Source organism: Parambassis ranga, chromosome 21 (assembly GCF_900634625.1).
Source record: "Parambassis ranga chromosome 21, fParRan2.1, whole genome shotgun sequence".
Taxonomy (NCBI): domain Eukaryota; kingdom Metazoa; phylum Chordata; class Actinopteri; family Ambassidae; genus Parambassis; species Parambassis ranga.
In genome coordinates, this window is record NC_041041.1 from 6,508,049 (window position 1) to 6,525,647 (window position 17,599).

The 17,599-nt window shown below is 40.1% G+C and overlaps 1 protein-coding gene across 1 annotated transcript; it reads left to right on the plus strand.

The window, feature by feature from the left end:
- Positions 1 to 7,378: 7,378 nt before the first annotated feature.
- On the plus strand, positions 7,379 to 13,861 carry LOC114426666 (interferon-induced protein 44-like). The gene is made up of 9 exons (XM_028394210.1): positions 7,379 to 7,454; positions 7,553 to 7,591; positions 7,708 to 7,752; positions 7,840 to 7,873; positions 8,264 to 8,465; positions 12,508 to 12,660; positions 12,737 to 12,905; positions 13,160 to 13,260; positions 13,331 to 13,861. The coding sequence occupies exons 5-9, from the start codon at positions 8,409 to 8,411 to the stop codon at positions 13,520 to 13,522; spliced, it is 672 nt and encodes a 223-aa protein (XP_028250011.1). The 5' UTR covers positions 7,379 to 7,454; positions 7,553 to 7,591; positions 7,708 to 7,752; positions 7,840 to 7,873; positions 8,264 to 8,408; the 3' UTR covers positions 13,523 to 13,861.
- The last annotated feature ends 3,738 nt before the right edge of the window (positions 13,862 to 17,599 follow it).

The following is a 17,599-nucleotide window of genomic DNA, read 5'->3' on the forward strand; positions in this document are numbered from 1 at the left end:
GCACGCTCTGATTACAGGTTATGTTTGAAGTCATGCAGGCCGGCTGTAATGGCTTTTGATTACAGGAGTGGGTGTATAGTGACAGCGGGTTAAAATGCTGTTGACTCTGTTTGTGTTTATAAAAAATGAACACTTGATGAGTCAAACTCTGCTCAAGTAAATGCAAACAGAAAAAAAGGTGGATAATGTTTAGTTTGTGCCAGGTGCAGTTTCCATCGTTATGAGGGTGATCAGGCAGCCCTGACCACCCTCATAACCACAGGGGGGGCAACTAAAGAGTCAAGATACTTACCTAACTCTTAAGTAAAGAGTCTTTACTAAAGACTAAACACAGCTGAAGCAGAGCCATAAAAAGAGCCATCTTCCTGTTTAACCATTGTTCCTCAAAGAGGGGATCAGGATCAGGAATGTGTGGAAATAAACTAAAGTAAGAATTTACACCTGCTTCTAGACAATATGGCTAATGTTGCTAATTAAAAGATAAAGTTAGATTAAATATAAAGACAGATAAAGTTTACAACCGATTGTGTCGGCATTGTTATCATTGATTATTTAGATGTTCGCGGTCTGCCCTTATCATGTTGCTTTATTACTATAATTGACTTGCCCTTTCTTTATAGGCTTCCTTATTAGCATGAGCCGTCTTTCAGTTACACACTTATTTGATAGTTGTGTTGAGCAAAATGAGAAGAAAACCTCTCATACACAATGTCAGTATATTCTTAATAATAACTGTCGGCACTCTGTCAAACACTTAGCCAACACAACCCACTGAATGTATCTCTTACTTTAGTTACATACAAATGCTTTAAAGCACAACATGCCGCTTCCTTTTGGACCACTTGTCATTTTTTCTTGTCATTTTTTTCTTTTGCTGAGGCACTGGACCTAATTGGAAAACAATATTCTAAATGCGACATAACCAGAACATTTAAAACTTGTCTGACTTCGTGAAGTGGCGTAATCTTGTATCAATTTCCCTAAAACAGACCTACATCTTTCCAGTTTGCCCAAAACGTTGTCAATCTGCTTTTGAAATTGAATCTCAAGCCAATTATCATAGACTTTAAATGTTTTCTCTACTCGGTGACATTGCTATTGATGAGAATCATCTGTGTACATAGCACTTTGTGCATTTTTTACTTGCTAAATGTACTTTATGTTAAAAGTCATTAAACATTACAGAAACATAATACAACTACAAACAAACATTAAAAGAATGCAAAGTGAGCACATAGACACACATAGAGCCTCTTATGTGATCAAAAGCAGCCTATAAGGCCATCACTCCCACTTCCTGTGAAGGCAAGAAGGTCAGAGCCATTGACATACAAACTGTTTTATATGGCCAGAGGTGTCTGCTGATATGTCGGCTGTGAACTTGCATGAAAACAGCGTTTTAATACTGAAACGTGACCTCTGAGTGCTTGATGCTCCTGTCACAGCAAAGAAGATGAAAAGCTGGGTTAAGTCATCAGAGAACTCCCTGCTGGGTTCAGATCTTTACTCAAATTATGTCTTTGAAGTCTTTGCTTGGCCTTTTGTTCCACAATTTCCTCTGTATGAGGCACAACTTTTGATCCTGCGGCTAGAAGAGAGGATTTTGATCATATAGAAGATGTTTCATTACATCGTTTTCTGCCGTGTTAAGGCACACATAAAAAAAAATTATTTCAGATAATTTTTAGGCTACATGTTTTCTTAGCTTCTAACTGCCAAAAAGTATAAATTCCTGTAATGCATTATTTTAACATGGTGACATCACCACTAATAATGAAATGCTTCCACCTCCACTGATCTTTTGAAGTGTCAACATGGATCATATCTGGACTCCCACCTCTTCTCCCAGCTGTAGCTGATGGCGACTCTGCTCGCATGCAAAACCTTAATCTAGAGCCAGCGGCTGGTAGGCACTGGCTTTGGTCCAGCAGCAGAAGAACAGCGAGCAGCCATTAACCTTTTAGCGTTAAAAACTTAGAATATATTCTTCAGTTCAAATAGAACTGATACATATTTAACATCATTTTTGTGTTATTCACTGAAAGTTATGTCTGCCTGTAAATCACTGAGCACAGCTGGTGTCTACATTATAGATAAATCAAACTTTGTTGCAGTAAATAAAACATGCTTTCAAATTCTCTAATGAGACTCTGAATGAAGACACAAGTCAAAACACATTAAAGAGAAGGATGCTGCAGATGGCTCAATTCCACATGTTTTTTTTAACCTATATTTTCTAATTCCTTCAACTATATGACAGTAAAATATGGCAGGAGGAATAGCTGCTGCCATCTTGAAATACAAGCAGAAGAAGTTCCTTGATTGGCCACTTGAGGGTGGCTCCAAAAGTGAGTCAATCCCTGTAGACCTTCAGCTCCATTGAATATCATGGAGCATAACTCCTGTGCATTATACTCCTAAATTCAAAAATATTAGGCTAACTGCTAATGAGCTATCTAGCCATACATCAACTGTGTTCTATAGACTGTGCTCTCAGCTTGCTGGACTAAAACTTGAGGGACTATTGAGCAGAGAGGTGAAATGTTTTTTTAAATGGTGCTACAGAAGTTTAACACCCAGAATGCACTGGGGTTAAACTACAAACTGGGGCAGTGTATGTGCTAATATACAGAATACCAAATGTGCATTGCATGCTTTTACATTTGTTACTAACAGCCCTGACAGTCTTGTTGACAGCAAAAATTTTTTCTTTGAAACATCAGCTGATTCGCCCTGAAAACTACAAACTACTTCTTGTTAATGTGATTATTTTTTTTTCTCAGATAAATGGTTTCTTGACATCTCCTTTCTTCATCTCCCCAGTGCAGCCTCTCCCTCCTCTGTATCTGCCTGTTTGCAGACATTGATGGAGGTCTTGCAGCGTGAATGCAGGCGGCTCGGAGGCTGTTTGCTCCCGGCTGATAAGGTTCAAAGTTTATGGGAGTTCTACTGCTTCCATTTCATTTACTTAACTTGTGATAAGGCCAGTCGGCCTCTGTGAGGTGGGTGGGTCACAGTGGAATGCGGACTTTGGGTCAGTTTTAGAAAAAGCTCACAGACATACTGTGTTGGAAATGAAAAGTTTCCAGACTAAGCTGGGAAGTTCTGTGTTCTGTGTGACTGTACAGACAGTAAGGTACAGGATTGCATTCAGTGCAGGAGTCCTGTTCAGTTGACCCATTATAATGGTAAAACATCATTAGTGTTAAAGAGGCTGTGTGAGGGAAGATCTTCCCCATCACCTGCTCTTTGCGGTGCTCCCCTCTGATTTGTAAGAGTTGTTAAGATGCCACACTTTTGATTCAAGCTACACGTACATGCCTACAGTCATGAGTATAGACCAGAGATATTCCTTGAATGTAATAGAGGCCTGTGTGTACCTACAGAAAAGAGTGATGTTGTTGTTTCACAGTGAATCCTCAGTGTTAGGGAGTCAGCCAGTGCCTGTATCTCTGTTCAAAACAAGAAGAGATGAGGCCAAACACCTCTGTCTGTGCACCTTTATCCAACATTAAACCACCAAAAAAGCTCTTCTGTTCCAAACTGTCTGCCCTACAACAGGCCTCTAGGGGCTGGCTAAAGGGTAACTTGCTCTTTTTTCTATTGTTAAAGTTGCTCTAGTGCTGGAGTACCAAGGTGCAAATGTCTCTACAGACACCATTTTATCCAAACCACAAAATGATTAAGCTGCTACGGATAGGTTTAATCAGCCCGAACGCTCATTTCTATGAAGCACAAATTTAGAGGCCCTGGTTCATTGGTTTGTTATCAGCACAGATGATTTCTTCAATGCACTGATAGTGTAGACGAGCTGCCACATCGTGAGAGTCCCATCTCGTGCTAGCAGGGAGCTCTGCTGGTCTGCGGTGAGAGATCGTTTCATCTCCTCATCGTGTCTGTGCCAGTGATCAGACGGCGATGTGTAGGAAAAGAAAGCAGACACTGCAGCAGATGTTTCCCAGCTGATAGGATAAAACCATCTGTCTGATATTGCATCAGCAAATTAGATTCATCAGTGTCACGTCGATTTGAATTGATTAAAGGGAGAGAAAGACAGAGTCCTCTTCTTCACTAAATGATGCTGCTTCGAATCATCAAACTAAAACACTAAAACTTCTAAATGAATGAACACGGCCTCTTTCAGACAGGCAGCATGTTTGCTGTTTTATTTATAAAACTTGTTGTGTAAGTCGGAGCTGATATGAAACGCAGCACAGATGGAGAGGCTCAGGTGCTTCCAGTTACACTGACACTTCAGCCCCGCCCACAAACCACCTGCAGGTGATGGGACCGTCAGCAGGTAGAAGCCTCCTTTATTGTTATGAACTTTAGCCATTTAAAAAAATAACAGTTTATAATCAGTATGTTTGATCAGCCACAGAAATAATACTAGTATATATGACGTCACATGTGGTATTTCTATCAAGTGATTTTGACACTTAGGCTGCTTTTCTGGCTCTTCTTACCCACGATCCTCTGCTCATTATTTCTTTATACTTGTTATGTAACAAGAGGGTCAAAGGTCAAAGCGCAGTGTTGTGATGTCATGTCCAAACGTGAGTGCAGCAGATGTGGATGATTGAATGGCTTTTTTGAGGACCTTTGAAGAATGGCAGCTTTTGGCACACTCCATTTCACATTAAGTCGAAGAGCTATGTTGCTAAAAACATGAAGATCTCAGGAGGTTTTTTGTGCTGAGAGCACACTGAAAACCACCAGACTGCTCCTTAAAAACAACAAAAGCAGGTTTATTATCATAATGCAGAGTGTTTGGGCTCATCAAAGGTTCGGGTGTTGATTCAAATATGAAGTGTGTGTGTGTGAGCCGTCACCTTCAATACCAGCAACCTGTTCCTCAATGAAAAGACATCGTTTTCCCTCTCTCTCTCTCTCTCTCTCTCTCTCTGGTCATCAGAAAGGCTTGCTCGCTCTGTCTCCATCCCTGCAGGTGGAGGAGTGGTGATGACTCACGCCGCTGTTTTTCTCTTCTCCTCAGTGTAAAGAGGAAGAAAAGGGTTGGTGGATCCTGCATTTATAAATATAGATGAATGACTTGCCCGCTGATAGAGCTGTCACACACCCAAGCACGCACTGCCTGGTGTTCTACCACAATCTCCATGACAAAACATGTCATGGGAGCTTGTAGGAATGGTGCCAGATCTCTTATTAATAACAACAATGTGACTGTGAAGTGAACTGCAGTATGTTGCTTATTAATGCGTATGAATTTTAATCAATTCCATTTTCATGTTCCATATAGGCCTTTTGTTACTTTAACATCTGATGTGGATACTGATTTCCCTGAATTGCTTGAGAATCTGCAGCGCTGTGATCTACGGTGTCAAAGGCAGCACTGAGATCCAGTAGAACAAGAACAGAGAGAAGCCCATGGTCTGATGCCATGAGGAGGTCATTAGTGACTTTGAAAACGTGGGTTGTTCTATTATTGATGAATTATAATAAACTGGTCTGGCTTTATGAAGGGCCTTTTCATACATCAGTCAGCTATCTCTCCAGGCCCTCTGGGGTTCAACTGATTTGGAGCAGCAGCACTTCTTTAAATCGGTTGAACTCCATGACCCTAGAATATAGCCTGGATATGTACCAGGTCTGAGGCTGGAATAATAGCATAAACTGATAAGGAGGACAGGCTGTGTAGTTTTATTGTGGTAAAGTAGTATAGAGCTGAACGATTATCAATATGACAGACGGAGTGTTCAGTCTGCTCAATAAACAGGATAGAGGTCGTCTGTATGTGCCTCTATATGTCAGATGCGGTCAGATAAGAGGTCCATGTAAAACTCAGAGTGTTACAGTTGGTATTTCTGGTGTTTTCTTTCACAGGATGTTAGTGCTTGCCACTTAAATAAGTTCCCTTGACACTATTTTGTAGAGGTGCCATACATCCTGGGGCTTAGCAGTGACTGCGATAGGTTTAAAGAAATACTAACAGGACGTTCCTTTTCCCATATATCAGACTGATAAACATATAGATTTCCTTGGGTGATTAGAAAGAAAAGTTATCTGTCTGAAGTGTGACTCAGCCTGTGCCTTCCAGGAATAGCACTTCTATATCAGAGCACATCACTCACATGGCTGTGAACTTTGCCGCGATTGCTTCCCTGTGCCCCGCTGTGCGTCTCTGTCACAGCTCCTCAGCAGGCCATGCAGGTTCACTTTCGCCCACTTTAAATTCTTGCTATTATGTGAAGAGTTAAAATTAGCTCTCTGGCCCCAGCGGCTCTTCATTCAGGAGTTATTACACCCTGAAGCTGCTCCGTTCACCAAGTCGACAGACTGGAAGGACAGAAAGTCATTTCTGTAGAGCCACCGACATGCAGGGGAAAGAGGGGGACAGAGGATTTGTCACGGAGGGGTTTGGAGTCATAAAAACCAGATTCACAGGTGGATGTTACAGAAACACACGCTCACAGCAGCTGCATTTGCAGTGAGAGGGGGAAGCGTTCCATCAGTGCGACAGTTCAATGTTTAACAACACTTATTTTTTCACTTTCTGTGCCCTAAAAGCAGCCCCGGGGGCTTTCATCAGGACCGCTGCACAAACAAATGAGGCTGGAAACTCTTCAGCATGTGCAGAATATTTATCATACAAGCCGAAGACAGACCTAAAACGTTATGGTACAAGGTTAATACGGGAACCTCTCAATAATCCTTTACTTGTGTAATTCAATATTCGAGTTTGGTCAGAGCAGTCCTCTTCTGTCTCAGCGGCGCATATAACAACACTGACTTAAACATTCAGCACATTGCTTTGTATTCCTTTATAGAAGTGGAAACCAACATGGACAACTTTGCGTAAAGTGATGGGAATTTTAGGGTGCGATTGCTTTGACAGATGGAAACCTATGAGTGACATCACAGAAAGTTTATCCATCTTCTATGTTGCAGACAGCCATGGTCACAAGAAAACAAATCATGAGGTGAACATGAACACATGGCCCCGTGTGAAGATTTGCACAGGGACTCGCAGCTGAAAATGGTGACCACTCGAATGGAGTACTTCTACTTGTTACAGGTTTGTGTGGTTTAAGTTGATCTTTACCTAACCACTTGTTTGTAATGCATAAACTTAACCGGTAGTTTCTATGCTATATCCAACAGCAATTAAAAAACTTACACGAGGGTAAAAAACTAAACTTAGCATACAAAAACCAAACAGCTCATGGTGTCAGGGAGACTTGAACCCAGAAAGCCATCCACATTGCATGTACCACCACCATCCCAAACCGACCTCCTTACTTGGAATTTTGCTGCTGTCTCATGTTGTGATGACGTCAATACGTTAACATACATGTAACCTTTTTTTAATAAATCATGTGTGTGTGCTCATGGCATTTGTCTTTCTATAGAACCTGATAACACCTCTACAGATGATGAAAAAAAACCTGAAATCTGTACAGGTGATGAAAACCCAGCACCATACCCACCTCCTGGTAAGTTAGGGTTAGAACATGATTTCTGTTAATAATCCTCTTACACACACACACACAGCATGTGTGTGTCTTGATAGAACCTGAAATTTTCTCTACAGATTATGAGGAACCAGCACCGTCATCATGCACAACTCCTGGTATGTTAGAACCTGATCTCTGTTAATAATCCATAATCCTCTTATTAGTATTACACACACACACACATGCACGCGCCATTTGTCTTTCTCTATAGAACTTGCAGTCTTCTCTACAGATTATGCAACCCCATCACCGTCACCACCACCTACATCTCCATCCAGTAAGTTGGAACATGATTTCTGTTAATCATTCACCCATGACTTATTTTCTCCTTCAATGCGTTAAACCTGCGGTTTTTCCATAACAGCTCTTAGAGCTCCGTGGAGACAGGAGTCATGGGGGTGAGTGACTTCATATGTAGACATTGTACTAGCTGCTGATAGTAGATAATCAATATATGGTTATAGGTTGCATACAGATGGTGATAATGATCACGACATTGGTTTATCTTTATCTTTATGAACCAGAGCTGCAGACATTCTGTCAAAGCATTTTTAACTTTGTATGGAGTTGATTTATCAATTTAGTTTGTATTATTATAAAAATACAAATACAGAACAAATGAAAAAAAATACACAAATATGCATCAAATGCAAAGGAAAATACATCAGTACAATAAATAGAACTTTATTTACATATAAACTGTCATATGTTGTATTGGCCATTGCTTACATTTATTGGCACATCCATTCATTTAGTCATCTGTCTTGAATTTTTCCACATTTCTACAGAAACAATCAGAGTTATCTGCATTATGTGAACCATTATCAACCTGAAAATGAGGCTGTCGGTTACATCAGAGTTCTCCTCCACGGGCCAGTCGGTGCTGGAAAGTCCACCTTCATCAATTCTGTCAGCAGTGTCGTTCGAAGGAAAATGGCCAATCAAGCCTTGGCCAGTTCAGACAACTCTGAAATCAGTTTTACTAAAGAGGTGTGTAAGCTCATGTTTAGCCACTTGATGTGTTGGCACACACACACACACACACACATAGCTGTGTTGCATGTGGACAACACTCAGCAGATTTGAAGACTCTGTAGTGCCAATATGAGCCTGAAAGCAATAAAAAAAAATTTCTGCACATGCAGATATTGAACCTTTCAGTGTACGTAAAACACACCTATAGCTGGCAAAGCTTCCATACAGGAGACTGGTTGGTCTGGACATAAATCTTTGTGTGTGTGTTTCAGTATAAAACTCATTGCATCCAGAGACAAGGCAGAGGGAACTTTTATCCTTTTGTCTTTAATGATGTCATGGGTCTGGAGGAAGGAACAGGAAGAGGAGTCCATGTCAAGGACATCAAACTGGCCTTGAAGGGACATGTGATGGAGGGTTACAAGGTACAAATGTCACCTAATTAATACATGTCTGAAACTACTAGTACTTGTACTCGGTTGTAATTTAAATCTTTTCATTTTGCAGTTCAATCCTGTATCTCCGCTGACACCTAGTGACCATGGCTACGTTTCTCATCCCTCTCCCGGTGACAGAGTCCATGTTCTGGTCTGCCTCTACTCGGCTAATGCAGGAGACATGAGGACAGGAGTTTTACAGAAGATGAGGGAGATTAGAGAGGCAGCCAGTGACTTGGGTAAGACCAGATTTATAAAGTACTAATGATAGTTTCATCATGATAATTTCTGCATATATTCGTCAGTCAGGGGTCAGTAAGTCAATGCAGGGACAGCATCTGAGTCGGCCTGTGTATCTACAGGTATTCCACAGATCGCTGTCATCACAAAAATTGATGAGGCCTGTGAGGAAGTTGAATACAATCTGAGGAACACGTTCAAGAGCAGATATCTGAAGACGAAGGTGAGTTTCTGCTGAACATGTTTCAAATACACCATAAACACAATTTAACACTCAGTGTAAACGTCCTTCTTTTAAACTTAGATTGAGGAATTCAGCAGAAACCTGGGGATTCCCCTCAACTGCATCTTTCCTGTGAAGAACTACTGTTCAGAAACCCTGCTGGATGATGATGTCGACACTCTGATCCTGAGTGCACTGAGAGCTATCATTGATTTTGGAGGGGACTTTGCAAACACACTGTAAACCTACAGATCCTGCTGCAGGGCTGCATGACAAACAGCAGAATAACCTCATGTAAAATAATAGCATGATTTTTACATATGTGTATCATCTAGTAGTTGACTCAGGGTCCTCTTCTTCATCAAAGCAGAGACGTTTAACATGCACGCATATATATGGTTTATAAAAATTTGAATGCATGCTCTAGCTTTTAGCTTTCACTGACAAATGTCACAAATGACTGAAAAACTGAAATAAAATAATCATCATAATTCATACTATTCAATGTGGCTAACATAAACAATAACACAGCAATAAAAATATTAACTTTTTCCATACAGATTCCTCATTACCTTCTATTTTGTCCAAGTTCTCTTGGTTAGCTTGTCATTTCATTTATCAACATGATCCATGCTACAAACATGTGTAGTATGTCAAACAGTGGCCAGGTTGGACAAAACAAATATGTATCATTGTTCTCTGTTAGCCAGTGGAGACGAGGCAGGATTGGTTAGCCAGCTAGTGGTAACTCAGCTCCACAGTGCTGAACTGGAATTGGCTTCTCTTCATATGGTATGTTGATTGTTGATTATTTTGATCAATGCCTCCAGGTAAGTAAGGGCAGTGAGTCTGCAGATAAATGTGATATAATTTAGTGATGAGTGTTTTCTGCTTGTGGCAGAGTGGTTGTTGCGTTTTATAGTATTTTTAATTTCTAACTTCTTTTAATTCAGTGCTGTGAGCTTGAATTCATACAACCGGACATTTTGTAGTAAAGGGACAGAAATCAGTCAAAGCGTGTGTGATACTTTGAATGGAGACAGTGCAGCAGTGTCACCATGACAACCTAACATCCACAGATCTGTTGGAGGATCTATGACTGAATGTGAATTCAGTGTGTGTGAATACTGAAAAACATTACTGTCAGGGTGAGGTCCTCCACCTCATATAAACCATGTTTCCACACCAAACAGTTAGAAGGGATGAAGCTGCTGGAAGAGCAGTGAAACGTCTTCAAGAAAACTGTACAGCTCCTCTCTATGAATATGACCTGGATGACTGAGAGTCTTCATCAACATCATCTCCATTATGAAACACATCATCTAATGGTGACGATGCATTAGTCATTTGAAATGTGCCATTTACTTTAACTCTGTTTTCTTCTACTATTATGAACCAGCAACGTGTTGTTTAAGGCATTTGTTTGACACCTTTAGTATTCTTGGATAAAGATTTCCCCTCCCCTCCGTTCTTCACCTCCCACCAGGATTTCTTGTAAACCACATGACTTATCCTAGATCCAAAAATAATGAATAGAAACTGGAAGTGGAAGAGTGCTCTATAAAAGGGTTTCTAGCTGCAGCATCCCTCAGTCATTTTTCACATCAGCATCAGCATCATCAAGGTAAGACTTCTTCTCTAACATATTTATATTTATTCAGCTCAACGTTTCTGAGAATACATGTATTTTCGATGATATCTACCGGTTCTGATGTGAGTTACCTGCAGTAACTAACTTCATAATGGTTTTATTTCAGGGACTTCACTGTAATTTCTATTCTTTTCCAGCCATGGATGGTTCAGAATCTAGTAAGTTACATGAAACCACATGCACAGCATTTAGCTGCTTTTAATCTCTATTAGATGATGCAGCAATTCATTAGCCTTTTGAAATTTGACTGTTTATATGTATTAAATCTTCATTTTTGTCATACCAGCTCTTAGGACTCCGTGGAGACAGGTATCTTGGGGGTGAGTTAATTACTTCATTTGTAGACACATTACTTAATCAATATATGGTTATAAGTTGCATACAGACAGAGTGATAAGACGACCTGCTGAAGATGACCTGAAAGCTGCAGACATTCTGTCAAAGCATTTTTAACTTTGTATGGAGTTAATGTATTGATTTATTGGTGTTTTTTGTATTATTATAAAAAACAAATGTAAAAACACATGAATAAAAATATTACGCACATCAGTACAATTTTAAATAAATACAGAACTTAATTTACATGTAAACTAATCTCATATTTTATGTTGGCCATTGCCCACATTATTATACATTTACTGGCACATTCTTTCATTTAGTCACTCCTTTATTATTGATATTGACAGTTTGATCATTGAGATGACATGTAGACCAGGCATGCCTTTTCCCCACATACAGTAACTTTGTGAAAATGTCTGTCTCTAATCTTTGCCACATTTTTACAGAAACAATGCGAATGATCTGGATTATATGAAGAATTATAAACCTGAAAATGAGGCCATCAGACACATCAGAGTTCTCCTCCATGGTCAAGTTGGTGCTGGAAAGTCCACCTTCATCAATTCTGTCAGCAGTGTCCTTCGAAGGAAATTTGTGACTCCAGCTTTGGCCATATCAGACAACTCTGAAATCAGTTGTACTGAAAAGGTGTGTTGTGGGCAGCAGTGGCTCAGTGGTATAGCAGGGTTTTCCTGTAGCCGGAAGGTTGGTGGTTCGATCCCAACTCCTCCCTAGTCACTGTTGTGTGTCTTTGGACAATACACTTTACCTGCATAGCCTCCAGTGTACTCACTGGTGTATGGTGCTCTTTGGAGCAATTTCCCCATTGTGGGACTAATAAAGGTTTCAATTATTATTATTATTATTATTAATTAAACTCGTGTCTATTCACTTATGTGTTGGCACATATTCAGTGTTGCATGTGCACTACACTCACACCAAGCTGATAAAGATCTTTGAAAGCTAGAAAGCAGCAGGCTTTTGATGAAGCCGAAGGGCAAATATGAGCATTAAAGCAATACCAAAATATTTGCACATGCAAAAAGTGAACCTCTAAATATACTTAAAACACACCTATAACTGTCAGAGCTTTCTCACAGGAGGCTGATTGGTTTAGATTTTTTTTACAGAAGGTGCACCACAATCATTTGTGTGTGTGTGTTTCAGTATAAAACTCATACCATCCAGAGAGAAGGCAGAGGGAACATTTATCCTTTTGTCTTTAAAGATGTCATGGGTCTGGAGGAAGGAACAGGAAAAGGAGTCCATGTCAAGGACATCAAACTGGCCTTGGAGGGACATGTGATGGAGGGTTACGAGGTACAGATGTCACACCTAAGGCATGCGTAAAACTCAGACATGCAATAGTTGTAATTTAAATCTTTTCATTTTGCAGTTCAATCCTGTATCTCCACTGACACCTAGTGACCATGGCTACGTCTCTCAACCCTCTCCCGATGACAGAGTCCATGTTCTGGTCTGTCTCTACTCGGCTAATGCAGGAGACATGAGAGGTGGAGTTTTACAGAAGATGAGGGAGATTAGAGAGGCAGCCAGTGCTTTGGGTAAGACCAGATTAATAAAGCACTAATGATAGTTTCATCATGATCATTTCATAATATTCACATATTTGTCACTCAGGGGTCAGTAATTAGACCCCGTTCACACTGGGGAAATCAATCCGGATATATCCTGATAGACCTCGATCCATGGATCTAGCCGGATTGGCTTACATCTCTAGCTGGATTGACTTTCTCCAGTGTGAACTGGGCCTAAGTCAATGCAGGGACAATATCTGAGTCAATCTGTGTATCTACAGGTATTCCACAGATCGCTGTCCTCACAAAAATTGACCAGGCCTGTTGGCAAGTTGAAAAAGATCTGAAGAACACATTCAAGAGCAAATATGTGAAGACAAAGGTGAGTTTCAGCTGAACATTTGAACAATTGAACACAATTTAAACTGAAACCTTCATTATTTCAAACTTAGATTGAGGATTTCAGCAGAAAAGTGGGAATTCCCCTCGACTGCATCTTTCCTGTGAAGAACTACTGTACAGAAACCCTGCTGGATGATGATTTCGACACTCTGATCCTGAGTGCACTGAGAGCTATCATTGACTTTGGAGAGGACTTTGCGAACCGTCTGCGAACCTACAGAACCTCCTGCAGGGTTGCATGACAAACAGCATAATAACCACATGTAAAACAATAGCAGGCTGATTTTACTTATGCATCTAGTGGTGACTGTGTTGATCGAAGCAGAGACGTTTAACATGCACACATATAATTTTTTTTTTTAAATCTGAATAAATAAACTAGCTTTTAGCTTTGCAAATGACCAAAAATAAGAACCTTCTCACACTGTTTGTTGAATTAGACTGTGTCAGGTTTTTGGCTGAGTGTTTTGTGTTTTATCTTTCTGATATCTTTGAATTAAAGCAACTTCTGATTCGGATACCAAATAACTAAATGTGTCAATCATTCATCAGCGTGTAATATTTACCATCTTACAGATGTGTGCCCCAAAAATAAAATTCCAATCACAACATTTTAATGTGGAAGTGCCACTATCTTTTTAAATATTAAAGTATATACTGCAGTCTTTAAATAATTGGGATAAATCTTTTTATCAGTTTCCCTCAGGGATTAAACTCTTTTATTTTAAATGTGAACAAAGACAATCGACTAAGAAGTGGCTCACTCTTCAGTAAAACAAATAATCAATGCGATCAGGATGATTGATCATATTTCTATCTCACATTCTCTGTCAACCTCAGTCCCAGCTACATCAAACTGTCTCCAACCATTATTATGCAATGTGACTCACACATTAACACACAATTATAAGTAACAATATAATAATAATGACAAAACAACATGTTACAGATGAAATATTGTGAACTTAAAATAATAAGCTGGAACATACCATTATAAAGGTCATCTGGGACATCCTTCTTCTGTTCCTCCAACTTAGAATGAAACCAGAAAGTTAAACTAACAGTTCTTTTTTACATTTCTTCATAGTAACACTGTGACCTACATCAGCATAAAATGTGTGTGTAGAAATTGATTATTATTGACAACATGTAAAGTGATTGAAACAGCACTATACAGCAGTATGAAAGTGTGTTTACCTCTGGAGGAAGTGGTGGCAGCTGCTTGGAAACAGGATGCTCAGGTCCTCCCTGGTCACACACACAAAGATATAACATCACAAAGCTTCATTGAGCTTATTCAGTTGGTGAGAGTAACATTTCAGTTTTAATGCATCATTTATCATAATTGGCTAATATGGCTGTTTTAATAATAACTGTGACTGTAAATGTAAACTACTGTACTACTAAACTACTATGTCTGCATCAACCTTATTGTTCTCACCTGTGTAACATTAATAAACCTCTTAGTGCTCTCCCCTGTCAGAGTGTGTGATACTTTGAATAGAGACATTGCAGCAGTGTCACCATGACAACTTAACCTCCACAGATCTGTTAAACTATGAGATGACAGGCTGTGTTTTGGTGAAGAGGACTGAATGTGAATTCAGTGTGTGTGAATACTGACAAACATTACTGTCAGGGTTTCAGCCTGAACCGGGGCTTTTATTTTGTAGTTCTGTTGTGTTTGTATTATTTCTTATTTTATTTTGAAATCACTGACCTCCCTCTCTTTTCAGGTGTCCTGTCTTCCCCTTCCTCGTGTGCTCCCTCCTCCTCCTGGTGATTACCTGCTCCTCCCTCATGTGTCTCACCTGTGCCTCATTGTCTCTCCCTTCCCTCTGTGTATCATGAGCATCTTCCCCTCACTCGGTGCTGGTGTTTGTCTTGTATGTTGTCTGTCCACCCTGCTGTCCTGCACTTGTGTCCGCCTTCTTATCAATCCTGACAATTACAATGTGAGAACATGATCCCAGTACATCAGATCAAGATTAATTTTACTACAACAGCACTCATTATTCTGACATTTGGCCCTGGAGGGTTGTACAGAGCTGCATGTGTGTGCTGCATCTGTGACTCACTCTGCAGGTTCCTATAGGACAAATGCTGCGCCAGTCCACTGTGCATGCAACATGACAAAGACTCACAAGTAACAGGAAGGTGGTTTGAAGCTTTTATTCATGAACAGTGGAGGATTCTTGGCTCCTCAGGGATCAGTGTTAAACGGGTTACTGTTACATGCTGTAATAAGCAGTCTCTGTGCAGCTTTGCAGTCAAACATTTTATTTGAGACATATATGCTGTTATTGTTTTTATATTTTCACACTGAAGGCTACATCACACATGATGTGTTCTAGAACCATCACATCCAGGACATGTTTCTGTTTTTAATTTAAAACTACATGTTTTCATTCACAGATGTTGTCTGTGTTGCTGAAAACACATTTTAAATAGGAATGTTAATATTAATTAGGGAGATTTTAGGGTTTCTGTTTTTAGCCGAGAAAAACAACAACCAGTGCCACTGTCATCTGGTGTGACTACATCCAAAGACTCTTCAACCTCTGCTTCCACCAAGACAAGAAGTTTGAGTTTGTTTTTTTTTCCAGAAGCTCTTTTACTACTTTGACTGCATCTTTGTTTTCTTGACAGGACAATAACCCTTTCACAGTCTGATGGTAGAAAACATTAACACCCAAGATAACTTTGGGATAATTTTCAGACCAGTTCTCAGTGTCTGTGTAGTAGGCCTTTCGGGAGTGGTGCATCAGAACCAGGATGACAGGTTTGTCACCTGCTGACAGTACAGAGGAAGGAGAAGAATGTGAGGTGATCCAGAAATACAGAAACTAAATGACAGGAAACTAAAGCTGTTGTATTACCTGGAAGCTCACTCATGGCATACTGCACGTCTGATCCAGGACGAGAGCTGATTTGACAGAAGAGAATGATGACATCGCAGCTGGACATGTCTGTCTCCTTCAGACCCCCACCGTCCTTTATTTGGGCCAGCAGAGCCTTATCAGCCCCGTATGTGTTCCCTGTAGTCACTGTGTGGAACTGTACTCCCTATACAACAAAATACAACAAAGCATGAAGGAGCTCTCTCACAGGGTAACTGTGTCTTCAATGTCTTTATTTTGTTATAGAAGAAATGAGGTTCAACTGAATCACATATTCTTCAGTTCCTCCAATTAAACAAATACTTGTAGTCAAAGCTGGGATTGCATTTTCTTAAAAGACAGGAGAGATAGGGAGGAGTGATACCCAGAATGGTTTTGTAAATGAACATGTACCAATGACTGAAGCATGTAAAGACGTCCTGTTAACTTTACCATGAAGAATATTGTGAGTGGTGGTGAGTGAGGGGACCACAGTTAGTAATGAATATTAGAGCCTCATGGCAAACACTATTAGCTTGTGAAGACAGTGAGCAAAAGCAATCATGTATAGCAAATGTCCATAGTCATCACCAGGCACCAGATTAAACAGGAACAGTGTTTTAACTCTTGTCAATGACAACACGCATTTAGACTGTAAAAAGAAACACTGGCAATCTTTTGTATTGAAAAGAGTTGTACTGGCTTTGCAACAAAGAAAAATAATCTAAATATATAAAATAAGATATCACAATAAAACAAAAATATGATCTTACAATCAAAGTGGAAACTAAAAGCCAATCACATAGTAAACATGCAGACACATGCTCTGTGACTCCTACCATGCCTGAAGAGCTGCTGCTGCTGCTGCTGCTGCTGAGTGAAGAGTAAAAGTGGAATGATGCTCTTTTATAGAGCACCCTCAAACTTTCACTTTCATTTTCAATTGCAGTTTAAAGATGCTGCATCATCTCCATTAGCTGATGTTGCATCTGCATCATCTAATGGAAACCAGTCAATCAAATGCTGCATCCTCTCCATTAAGGCATTAGAAGCAAGGCGCCTGGACTTGTAAAGTGTTCTGTTTGGTGGTGGTGGTGGTGGTGGGGGGGGGGGTTTCACAGCAAGAACAATGGGCTCTCTAATCTCATAGCCGTTAGCCATTCGTCATTAGACACACCAGACACAGTCAGTCAGACCAACAGTAAGTATGAAGTAATTAGAACCATTGTTTTGTGAGTTTTACCCAGACCCACCCACTGAGGTCCTCCACCTCATATAAACCATGTTTCCACACCAAACAGTTAGAAGGGATGAAGCTGCTGGAGGAGCAGTGAAACGTCTTCAAGAAAACTGTACAGCTCCTCTCTATGAATATGACCTGGATGACTGAGAGTCTTCATCAACATCATCTCCATTATGAAACACATCATCTAATGGTGA

Coding starts and splice junctions, on each gene's coding strand:
- LOC114426666 (XM_028394210.1), top strand. CDS start 8,409: ATGGCCAATCAAGCCTTGGCCAGTTCAGACAACTCTGAAATCAGTTTT. Junction 12,661..12,736: donor ATGTGATGGAGGGTTACGAG/GTACAGATGTCA, acceptor TTCATTTTGCAG/TTCAATCCTGTATCTCCACT. Junction 12,906..13,159: donor AGAGGCAGCCAGTGCTTTGG/GTAAGACCAGAT, acceptor GTGTATCTACAG/GTATTCCACAGATCGCTGTC.